The 11,374-nt window shown below is 35.2% G+C and overlaps 1 protein-coding gene and 1 long non-coding RNA gene across 2 annotated transcripts; one reads left to right on the top strand and one right to left on the bottom strand.

Annotated features, from left to right (window-relative positions):
* LOC110725870 lies at positions 1–961 on the bottom strand. Its single transcript, XR_002512244.1, has 2 exons — positions 670–961; positions 1–236 (listed from the first exon to the last, which is right to left on the bottom strand). It is a non-coding gene; the product is annotated as an uncharacterized LOC110725870 (long non-coding RNA).
* A 3,105-nt stretch (positions 962–4,066) lies between these two features.
* On the top strand, positions 4,067–8,062 carry LOC110725869 (sm-like protein LSM3A). Its single transcript, XM_021905332.1, has 3 exons — positions 4,067–4,288; positions 6,168–6,263; positions 7,737–8,062. Exons 1-3 carry the CDS (start codon positions 4,169–4,171, stop codon positions 7,815–7,817), a joined length of 297 nt encoding a protein of 98 aa, XP_021761024.1. The 5' UTR covers positions 4,067–4,168; the 3' UTR covers positions 7,818–8,062.
* Positions 8,063–11,374: the final 3,312 nt, after the last annotated feature.

The following is an 11,374-nucleotide window of genomic DNA, read 5'->3' as shown; positions in this document are numbered from 1 at the left end:
ATGTAATAAAAAACGCATTTCAACCAAGTTCAATACATAAATTAGAGTTATACAACTAAAAATACAAATTAACACACATATTGTCTTTGAAAAAAAAAAATCCAAACATTTTAAAAAAAGTACGATGTTACAAATGACCAATAAAAAAAAATAGCGATGATATATCCAATATGAGCATCCAAAATCCATCTCCCCAAAGGACTAATCTTCATCCAATTTGATTGTGTATCCATAAACTGAAATTATTATAAAGGATAAAATCAGTAATATAATTTTATTAAAAAAAAATCAGTAGTATAATTGATTTTATGAAGTAATTAAGGTTTAATTCATGAAACTAATTGCTAATAAGTAACTATGTAGTTCCTAATTGACCTCACAGTAGTAGATTACAAATTAATCAAACAAATAAACACACAAAGTTGCATAAATTACACAAAATTGCAGCATAAATAAAACACACAAATTGGCAGCAAAAACATGCACAACAACACAAATAAACCCACGAAATTTCAGCATATAATCTTCATAGAATTTCATCAACTGAAATGCAAGCTTGTACAAATTCATCACAAACAAATCTGAACTACTACTTTAGTTTATTTGCTCATATAAAGTAAACAAGTAAACAACAAAGAAACTAAAAAGAGGAGGGAATACGGGAATTACAGGACTGAACGGAGATCGCCGCCGATCTAACAGAACTGAATGGAGATCGCCGCCGATCTGATGGAGTCGTGGTCTCGTGGAGAGTAGGCTGGGTGGTGGAGATTGGAGAATGAAACTAGAGAGAGAAAATTAGGTTTTTTTTTTTGTGGGTTGATTTCAGTTTCTGATATGGGCCGAAATTTGTGAGTCTTGTATTAGGAATTTTATTTTTTTAAAAAAATAAATTTATAAAACGGATCTACGGATCCGGGTCCGGGTCTGGTAATTGGACCCGGATCTAGATCCGTTTTTCCACCTGGACTCGGATCCGACCCGAATCCGTCGGGTCCAAAATTTGAGGACCCAGATCCGTGAAAAAACGGATCATTGCCATCCCTACTTATAACCCTTTATATATGTATTAGTGGTAAATACTCCAATTTCATAAGATCTAACATGGTATCACAAACTTAGGTTTAGATCCTAGCTTCCGCATTTTTTTTTTTATTTTTTTCTCTACAAATTTTTTTAACCTTATCTCTACCACTTGTCGACTATCATCACTCCCCTTCCCATAGTTGCCGCCAACCATCATGGACAAGCCCTTTTCGACCCAAATTGGAGTGTCATTATGCGTGATGAATATAGTGCTTTAATTAAAACGGGGACATGGGAATTGGTCCCTAGACCAACGGGGGTGAATATTGTTTGTTGCATGTGGTTGTTTCGTCAAAAATTGAATGCTAATGGTGATCTAGAATGACATAAAGCACGTCTAGTGTGTAATGACAAGTCTCAGGTTAAAGGAGTTGATTGTGACGAAACTTTTACTTCGGTTGTTAAGCCGGCTACCGTTCGTACATTGCTAAGTTTGACTATGGCTCGCGAGTGGTCTATCCACTAACTTGATGTCAAGAATGTTTTTTTTTTTTGCATGGTGACTTGAATGAGAGTATTTACATGCATAAATGCATCAACCCCTCGGGTTTGTTGACAAGAGGTTTCTAGGGTATGTTTGCAGAATTCACAAGGGTCTTTACTGCCTAAAATAAGCCCAAGGGCTTGGTATTAGCGGTTTGCTACTTATCTTTTACATACAGGATTTGCCATTGTTAAGAGTGACAATTCTTTATTATTCATTTTCCAACATGGGAACGATATGACAAACTTGCTTTTATATGTTTATGGAATTGTGTTGGTTACTTCTTTAGATCAGTTACACGAGGATATTATTTCTCACTTACGTACAAGATTTCCGATGACTGATTTAGGTCCTTTGAGTTATTATCTGGGCATTGCTATTATTGTACTCTATCGTATTTGTTTTTATCTCAACAGAAATATGCGCAGGAAATTTTGGAGTGCATGGGCATAGGTAGCTGCAAACCTGCGGCGACTCTAGTGTATACTCAATCCAAGCTTAGTGCAGAGTGAGTACCAAATTTTCATGATCCCACACTTCATCGCAGTCTTACATGTGCATTACAATACCTCACTTTTACTCGCCTTAATATAGCTTTTGTAGTTCAGCAGGTTAATTCATTCATGCATGAACTCTGAGAACCAACATTGATCACGAATTACATTTATATCCTTCATCACCTACAAACTTGATCACCCATACTGATGCAGATTAGGGTGGGTGCCCTAGCACTCGCCGTTCGACCTCGGGTTATTGTTTTTTTTTTCTAGGGGATAATCTTCTTACCCGGTCTTCTAAGTGTCGGGCTACTCTTTTAGATCAAGTACAGCGGCATAATACAGGGGCGTTGCAAAATGTTGGTGCCGAGGCTCATTGGCTTCATAATCTTCTTTTGAAATTACATTGTCCTCTTCAGACGCTACTATTATTTATTATGAATAATGTCAGTATAATTTATTTATCTCATAATTTCGTACACCACCAATGCACATAGGTGTACAATTTTCCACAAAATCTTGGTGTCAAAAGAAAGAGGTACGCAAAAGAAAGAAAAAAACCCAAAATTTAAACAGAGGTTTTTCAGTGTGGCAGGCCACATGGTGCGACATAGGTTACTTGTAGGGTATTATTGGTTTTGTCGGGGCTTATTTGTATTTTAGGTTACTTGTATGAATTACTTGTATTTTGGGGTTATTTGTAGGTGTTACTTGTATTCTGAGTAACCCCTACAACCCCAAACCAAACCCCCATACCAAACAAGTAACCCCTGATTAAAACCAATAATACATTACGAGTAACCCCATAATATAAGTAACACCCTGACTAAAACCAGAAACAACATACAATTAAGGCCAAATTAGAAAATAACACCTGCAAAAAGACCCGATTTTGATTATAACACCTTAACATTTCGAAATTTTATTATAACACCTACAAAAATCCCAAAATTTTGGCTTCACCACCCACTAACGGATTTTTGGATGGAAACCGTTAGTGGGACCCACTAGGGACACGTGTCAGTTGTTTATTGGCTTAAAAATAAAAATTAATAAAAATTAAAATTAAAAAAAAAAACCCCTAAACTCTAACCCAGCCACCAGCCCCACCACCGCCGACCGTCACTACACCGCCGGAGACCCCCCACTGTCGTTGGATTCCATTCCTTCTCCGGCGAAACCACCGGCCGTCACCCCCACCAACATCAGCCCCCCCGTAAATCCCCTTCCCCCTTCCTTCTCCCCGAAAAATCACCCCAACCCACCACAACCCTCCACGAAAACCACCTAGCCCCTTCGCCTCTTTCAGACCCACAACCAAACCACCGTCAACAACCGCTACAAGCACCAATCGAAATTTCGCAGGTGGTTCTCCGTCAATTTCAGGCGTCAAACCGGAAGTTGTCTTAGCCAAATTCCGGTGGTGTTGCTTCGCAAAAACCGGCTGAAATCGCTGCGAAATTCAGCAGATTCGCAGGTGGTTGTTCGGAAGATTTCGTGGCTCAAGAAACGGGCTGAAATCCTGCAGAATCCGGTGAGTTTCGTCGGTGAAGTTCCGGCGATTTCACTGCTCAGGAAACCGTCAATTGCAAGCGTTAATCCGGAAGGTTTTTCGCTGCTCAACTTCAGGGCTGGGCTGGGCCTGGTATCGCCGGATTATGCGAGGGCAGGTGATGCCGGCGGCTGGGTAGGTGGTGCCGATGGTGGGGCTGGATGGGTTAGGGGGTTAGGGTTTTTTTTTTTTTTTTTTCTTTTTTTTAAACCAATACACAGCTGACACGTGTACATGACGGGCCCCACTAACGGTTTCCATCCAAAAGTCCGTTAGTGGGTGGTGAAACTAAAATTTTGGGATTTTTGTAGGTGTTATAATAAAATTTCGAAATGTTAAGGTGTTATAATCAAAATCGGGTCTTTTTACAGGTGTTATTTTCTAATTTGGCCTACAATTAACCACCATGTGGCCAGCCACTTGCAAAAATTTGTAAAATTTAAACCCTTTCCTTATTCTCAGTCCATCCTACTCTCCTTCTTCCCTCTCTAGTCTCCTTCCTCTTCCCTCTCTTTCTCTCTCCTCCATTCCTTCTCTGAAGCAACAAAAATGGCGTCGACAGAAGAAGAAAGCGCAGTTAAGGAGCCTCTCGATCTCATTCGTCTCAGTCTCGATGAACGTATTTACGTCAAGCTTCGTTCTGACCGCGAACTCCGTGGCAAACTCCATGTATGTCTACTTCTCTTCGCCTTTCTCCTTTTCTTGCAATTTCTTTCTTTAAATTCCTATCAATTCTGGTTTATTAATCTACTACTATATTTCAATTAGGGTTTTTCGAATTTTTCCTCTTTTTGTTGTTGTTGATGTTGTCTAATTCTGGAATTAGGGTTCCTGTTTTCGTAATTACTCATTTCTTTGTGTATATTGTTAGTTTTTTTATTTCAATTTTCTGGGTTTTTGTTTTTGAATGCTTGTTCTAATTGTCAATATTGCATAGCTAGTTTGAATTTAATTCTTCTGTGCCAAGCTTGCTAATACTAGGAATTTGCATAATTCAAAAAAAAAAAAAGATCTTTTTTTGCTTAAATTGGGTGTATTTGTCAATTTTGTTTCATCATTTGTTGATTAAATGCATTCACTTGCTTTGAATTTGAAACTGGTTATGTTGTTTTAGTGGTGCATTTGCTTTTTATGTTGTAAAAATTTGAATTGGGCTTTCAAATAGGTAGGATTTGAACTGACACATCCATCTTGTTCTAATAAATATGTTGTATCAGCTTAAATTGACTATATTATAGTCTTAGGCACGTTCAATAGCTTCTCGAATTGTTATGAAGAATAGGGGGAAATTTTTCCTGGTAGTGAATATTTTTGCTACCTGAAATTTCAAAGTTGATGTGACAAGAGTAAAAAAAAAAAAAAAAAAATCTCTTTAGAAATGTCCAAAAACCAGGTTTATGACGTTTTGGGTCGAAGCTTTAAAGTCATTTCGTATTTATTTTCCTTCACTTTGGGACTAAGCTTAGTCTAGATTTTTGCAATGCCTATTACATGATGCAACCAATGGTTTGAGTGGAGCTGCGAGACTCTCTTCTGCTTCCTTGCCATTTCACTATGAATATATGGTGGATAATCTCTGAGAATACTGTGTTGGGGGCCTTAACGGTGCATGCATGCACAGTCTGATTTTCTGAAGGGAAGGGAGGATGTTGTTAGGTACAAATATTGTGGCAGTTTCTTTGGAGTTGTGTGAATTGCTGTTTCTGGTCTTCTGTCCTTTTTTTTTTTTTTTTTTTTAAAAATGTATCTCTATCTTCCATCTTGTCATAGTACACTGTACATTGATACCTTTGTATTTTGAAGCTATGAGATATTAGAAAGATCATTTGGTGTGCTTTCTTCCCTTTTCATTTCATTTGATTAAAATGAGTTTTTTGATTGTCATGGAAGATAATTATTTTCTTCCCAACTATGTTGGTTTTTCAAATTAAGGTTTCACCCTTTTTCAGATGAGCCTACCCGAGTGCGTTAGGGACGTTAGGGTCATTACAGCTTTATTTGCCCTGTTTCTTTGACTAATACTCCCTCCGTTTTTTTTAAATGTATCACTTTGACAATTGCACTATTCACATACCATGGTTGATTTGATTTTTACTTAATTTTTTCACCTCTATAAAATAAATAAATGTTATTATATAATACTCCGTATATCATTAGATTAGTCATAATGTCTATTTTCATAATATAATTTTGTTACAATTTTTACTAATAGACAATTAATGCTATTAATGTTCAAAGTTGTGTCTCGGAAAATGTGCCTGTCAAATTGATGCATTTATATAAAAACAAAGGGAGTAATTTATAGGTTATAGGCAGAGGAATTTTCTTGCTTTTGACCTTCTTAAGGCTCCCAATCTTCTATTTTCATGGATATATTAAATAACTGCAGCTTGTTTTGTCTTAAATTATTTGTGAAATTATTGTGTGCGTGCCAAAATTTTAAATATATTCAGAAATAGAAAGTGTACTTTTTTTATTTTTCCCAATATTGTTTATCTTGCTTAGAAGCAGTACATATTTGTTCAGCTTTACCTGTGTTGATTTGCAGGCTTATGATCAGCATTTGAATATGATTCTTGGAGAGGTTGAGGAAGTTGTGACATCTGTGGAAATTGATGATGAGACTTATGAGGAAATTGTTCGGGTAAGTCAATTTATACACCCTCCATGCTTGTATTAGTGTCTATGGTTTGTTTAGTAGCGGTATACTTGATTTTTGTATATAAAATCTCATACCAATGTACATGATAATGTTTGGCTATGCTAAACTTGTGATCTTCTTCATAAATACCCATTTCCATCCATTGCCACCTTTGACGGTGGTATTGAGGGGTAATTTAAATTCAAATTAAATCCATATATTTGTACATGGAGTTTCATCATCAGACGTTGGCTTGGGCTGTTGAGTTTATGTACAAGTAAAGAGTTGTCATTGTATTGGCTATCCAAAGATGACCAATAACATTGTGTTGGTACATCTGAAAATATAAGCAATAGTGCATTTCAATAAGCGGTCTGTTAATATGGAAAAGAGGGATTAGTATCTGTCAAAGATGTGTAAAGAGGCCAGTGTAACCCAGAACAGGCCAACTGCCCAATTTCCTATTTCACCGGCTCATAACAAGTCAAAATTTAGTTAAGAGCAGCCAAATAATGGTTGGATAACTTAGGCTGCTCTGTTTGTCTGTAAATGAAACTCCATAGACTTTTAAAACATTATTTCCATCAGTGACAATTGAATCCCAGTAGGCACTAGTTTCATATATATGTAAATGCATTTCATATAGAAAGACTAGAAACATTGAATATTAAAGGCTAAAAAACTGCTGTTCCACACTTGCATGCTATATAATGTTTGCAGAACTTCATTAAGATTGTGATAATGCCATACGATTCTTGGAAAGGAAACCGCTCTTCTACTTATTCTCAATTCCTTTGTTACATTCTGTTATCTCCAAGGGAGCCTTTGATTATCTAACACTTTGTTTGGATAGCAAAGAAAGAAGGAAAAGAAGGGGAGGGAAAATGGAGGAAGGGAAGGGGGGAAAAGAAAGGGAGGGAGAGGTGAGCTCCATTTTCCCTCCAAATCTCTCCAATTTTGGAGAGATTATGGTTATTAAAGAGAGAGGGAAAATGGATCCCTCCCTCTCCTTCCCCTTCCTTCTCCCAATCTTTTACCCAAACAAGAGATTTTGTCCCCCTCCATTTCTCTTCCCTTCTTTTCCTTCCATTTCTTCCTATCCAAACAAAGTGTAAGTCTTTAAATTATTCTTCTTATATAGGGTCCCTACTGTGTTTTGATGTAAAAACTGCTGAGCTCCGTTGTTCCCTGAGGAACCTGCAGTGTTTGTGGTTTATTGTAGAGACTATAGAGCTTATATCATGTCTTGAATCTAGAGTTGCTTATCTGAAATAGCTTGCCATGGGTGTTTTTTCTGGGTTCTTCAGGAATATTTATGTTGGTAAAGCAGTCTTGTTATAAAGACATTTTAATCAAATTACATGCATGGGATGCATCTGTTTTTGGGCCACTGCTATGAACTGAATTTGGATTCTACAAGATGTACTAACTCATTGCACACTCTTACATCTTGCAAATTTTGATTTTTGTCCCCAGACTACAAGGCGCACTGTTCCATTTCTCTTTGTTAGAGGAGATGGTGTCATATTGGTGTCACCGCCTCTTAGGACAGCTTGACTTAGGACATCACAATATTGGATTTTGACCAAGGGATCAAGCATTTTATAGTTGCATCTGTTGTGATCTTATGCAAAGCTCAAGAAACTGTTTTACAAATGTAGTCTAGTTTGGACAAAACAGGATGTCATAACTCCGTGGATGAATGTAAGCCTTTTTTTTGTCACGTTTGAATATTAACTGATTTCTGTCACGTTTTTTTCATCTTCGATTTGATCTGAGTGAATTTGTACTCTTATTGGCAATTTGACATATTAATGTGGGCTAAACATGGAAATTGAAGCCCTTTTATTTGCCGACTGCTTTCGAGGTAAAGAATGCTCCTCCTATTCATTTGCTGACATACCTAAATGGGTTGGATTTTGAACACTTGAAAATCAGATATGCATTTATATAGAATAGTGTGGTACAGTGATCGATATGTTCAGCCATATAAACTCTGTAGCAGCCACCCTGCCATTGGCTTATAGAATGCATGGGCAGCAGAAAAATTAAATAATCTAATCCAATTTCATGCCTTTTTTTTTTGAAAAATTAACCCTAATTAGTCTAAAAAATCTCTGACATTGTCATTGATACATAAAAAATTAACAAAACTAATCCCTTCAAAGTTTTATTACAAAAACATCCCTTAGGTTCTTGCATCACCTTATAACTAATTAAGTCGCAGCACTAATTCGACTTGAAATTCATTGATACATAATTCTCTTATAATATTCTAGATACTTTTATCAATAAGCTCTTTACCAATATGATAACTCACAAAAGCATCTATACAAGCGTACATAACTTGACATTCATCAAGCACTTCTTTATTCCACTTACTCATTGTGATCTCCTTAGCCTTCACTATCTCCCACCTCAACACCGCGATCGCAACTTCTTTCAAGCCTGCATTTACTCTCACCTTCCCCACCTCGGTTGCAACCTTGCTGACATCCACCATACTTGACAACTGTACTTGACAACTGTAGATCATAATCCTTTTTAAGCCTTTGAGAGTCACTTTTGATTTCGACACCGGAGAACTTGCATTGTGGGTCCCCTAGGAAGTCCTCGAGGGCCGAGGGAATATAGGGGGAGTGGAGGAGTTGGTAGATTAGGCAGTTAGGGCCTACACATAGATGTAGGGTTGCTATAGGGTTTAGCCACTCGGTGTCTAGGCCGATTATGGTTGAATGATGGTTGGATCGGATGTGAGTGATCCAAGATGTTACTACGTCGGGGCAAGATGTCACGATGGTTCGAACCCGATGGTTGAAACACGTGACGTCGTAGGATGTGTAGGTGTTGGTTTGATGGTGTTTAACTATTGTTGTTGGTGAGGTTGCCATAGATGGTTTCGTTAATTAAGGCTCTAAGGAAGCCGACGTTCTTTGTTCTTCCTATTGAAGGGAATTAGAGAGAATTTTTGTTAATATATTTGCAACCACAAAATAATTGACTTTATTAAGAGAAATTTATGTTTTTTTTCAAGGTTAGAATAAAGAAAATATATATATGGTAGGTTTATATTAATAGAAATTTATTGTATTTCATCCGTCTTTAATAAAAATATATCATATTTATTAGGGTATAATCGTAACAAGTATCAAATAGATAAAATATATCATATTTATTAGGATATAATCATAATAAATATCAAATATTACCTAGTTGATTATTATTATTATTATTATTATTATTACTAGATGTAAGCCCGTGCGATGCACGGATTTTATTGTAATATTTTTGAATTTTGTTTTTCCCTTTTTAAAAAACTTATAAATCTTTTTTATAAATCCCTTTGTACATGAGTAGTATTTATTTAGATTAGCTTCTAAGTATTTATTGGAAATTGAATATGCTAATTCTAATTATTATGTATTCTTTTTGTTTTGTTAAAATATTTATGTATTTTGAAGAAAATATTGTAATTCCAAAGCTAAAATAAACATGCTCCATATAAGGAAATTATTTGCTTCAATATATTTTGGACGAAAGTGTTGGACAATGTTGTCTTTAATTGAGGCATGAACGTAATCACCCTACAATTAAAAATAAGAAATTAAGTTATATTTTTTCATTATATTAATTAATAAAAAAACCAAAAAGGTGTATATTAATGAAATTTAATAAAGGTAAACAATTTATGAAAATATAATACCTCCTTGTCCAATTGGACCATATACAAACTTATTAAGCTATCTTGTTTAATTTGGGGATGTTTAGTATGTCAAATAGGCGAGAGCTCGTACTTTGATTTTCCAATCAATTGTTGCTCGAATTTAATTCCCCAATTAAATTAGATAGGCATGTAAAAACAAAATTCAATAAATTAAACAAAACATACACATATACTCGTTAAATATCCCAAAAAAATAATGTAAGTAATAATTACAAATATAAAATTTTAAAAATTAAGCTAAGATTTACCCAACCATTGATGACTTAAAAATGAGAGAAAATTACTAACACAAATTCCCTTGATTGGGTTTTGTATTTCGTATGATGCGTTAATTTATAACGCTGTAAAAAATTATCTTATAACCGTAGGTATCACAAATTTTATTAAAAACGTTTATAATTTAAATCTAATATTATTTGTGATATAATTTTAAGTATTATTTATTTATGTTTCTTGAGCTTGTATTGTCAAAAATTATCTTATAATGCGCACAACCTTATGATAACTTATAATGCACGTATCTTAACATTGTTGATAAATATCAAAAAATTAAAAATACTAATTAATTTTTTTTAATAATTTATATCCTAATATTTAAAGATTATTGTTAGTTTTTTTCAAAAAGATAATTTTTAGTTTTTTGTATAATTTAAATTTTAATTATTCACAATTCGTTGTTTTATGTATGTGGTAAAATTCTTGAATCTTATTTGTCACTTTTGCTTAGGTGGTGAGTGAATTTTTTAATTCTAAAATAAATTATTATTCTAATTTTTCATTGGTCAAAATATTACATTTTCTTATGTGGCGCGCCAAAGACTCTTGAAAAATGCCTATTTTATTTATATATATTAGATTATTATTATTGTTATTGTTATTGTTATTGTTATTGTTATTATTATTATTATTATTATTATTATTATTATTATTATCTCAAAAACAAAAAGTCATACAACCTATAATAAATTAGTGGGAAGTCGAGATACAATCTGGGCCCCCACTCCTCTAGCTATAGCAAAGCCTACCCTAGTAAAAATATGAGCTGCAGCATGTGCTCCAATGCCTTGTGTCGTCGAGAACCTCTGAATTCGCTTAAGCAACGCAACAACCTTCTTCTCTAATTCACCAAACAAAGAAAAGGAGAAGGGAATGAACCCATATCCAATCGCCTGACAACGAGCCTCGTACTTAACCCGCTTCCGATGAGCTGCATCAGGCACAACCCGTCCAGGAATAAAGTTAGATAGCCCTGACTGTGTCAAAGGAGAAGATCCTGTCAAATCTACACAGACATCGCGACCACGATCCCAAGAATAAAGTAACACATCAGCTGAGGGCCTCGTCGTTCGCTCCAGACAACCCAATGTCAACCTCTTTCCTTGCTGAAATC

Source organism: Chenopodium quinoa, unplaced genomic scaffold (assembly GCF_001683475.1).
Source record: "Chenopodium quinoa cultivar QQ74 unplaced genomic scaffold, ASM168347v1, whole genome shotgun sequence".
Classification (NCBI taxonomy): Eukaryota; Viridiplantae; Streptophyta; class Magnoliopsida; order Caryophyllales; family Amaranthaceae; genus Chenopodium; species Chenopodium quinoa.
The sequence above is the reverse complement of the archived record's forward strand: the minus strand, read 5'-3'. Positions and strand labels throughout refer to the sequence as shown.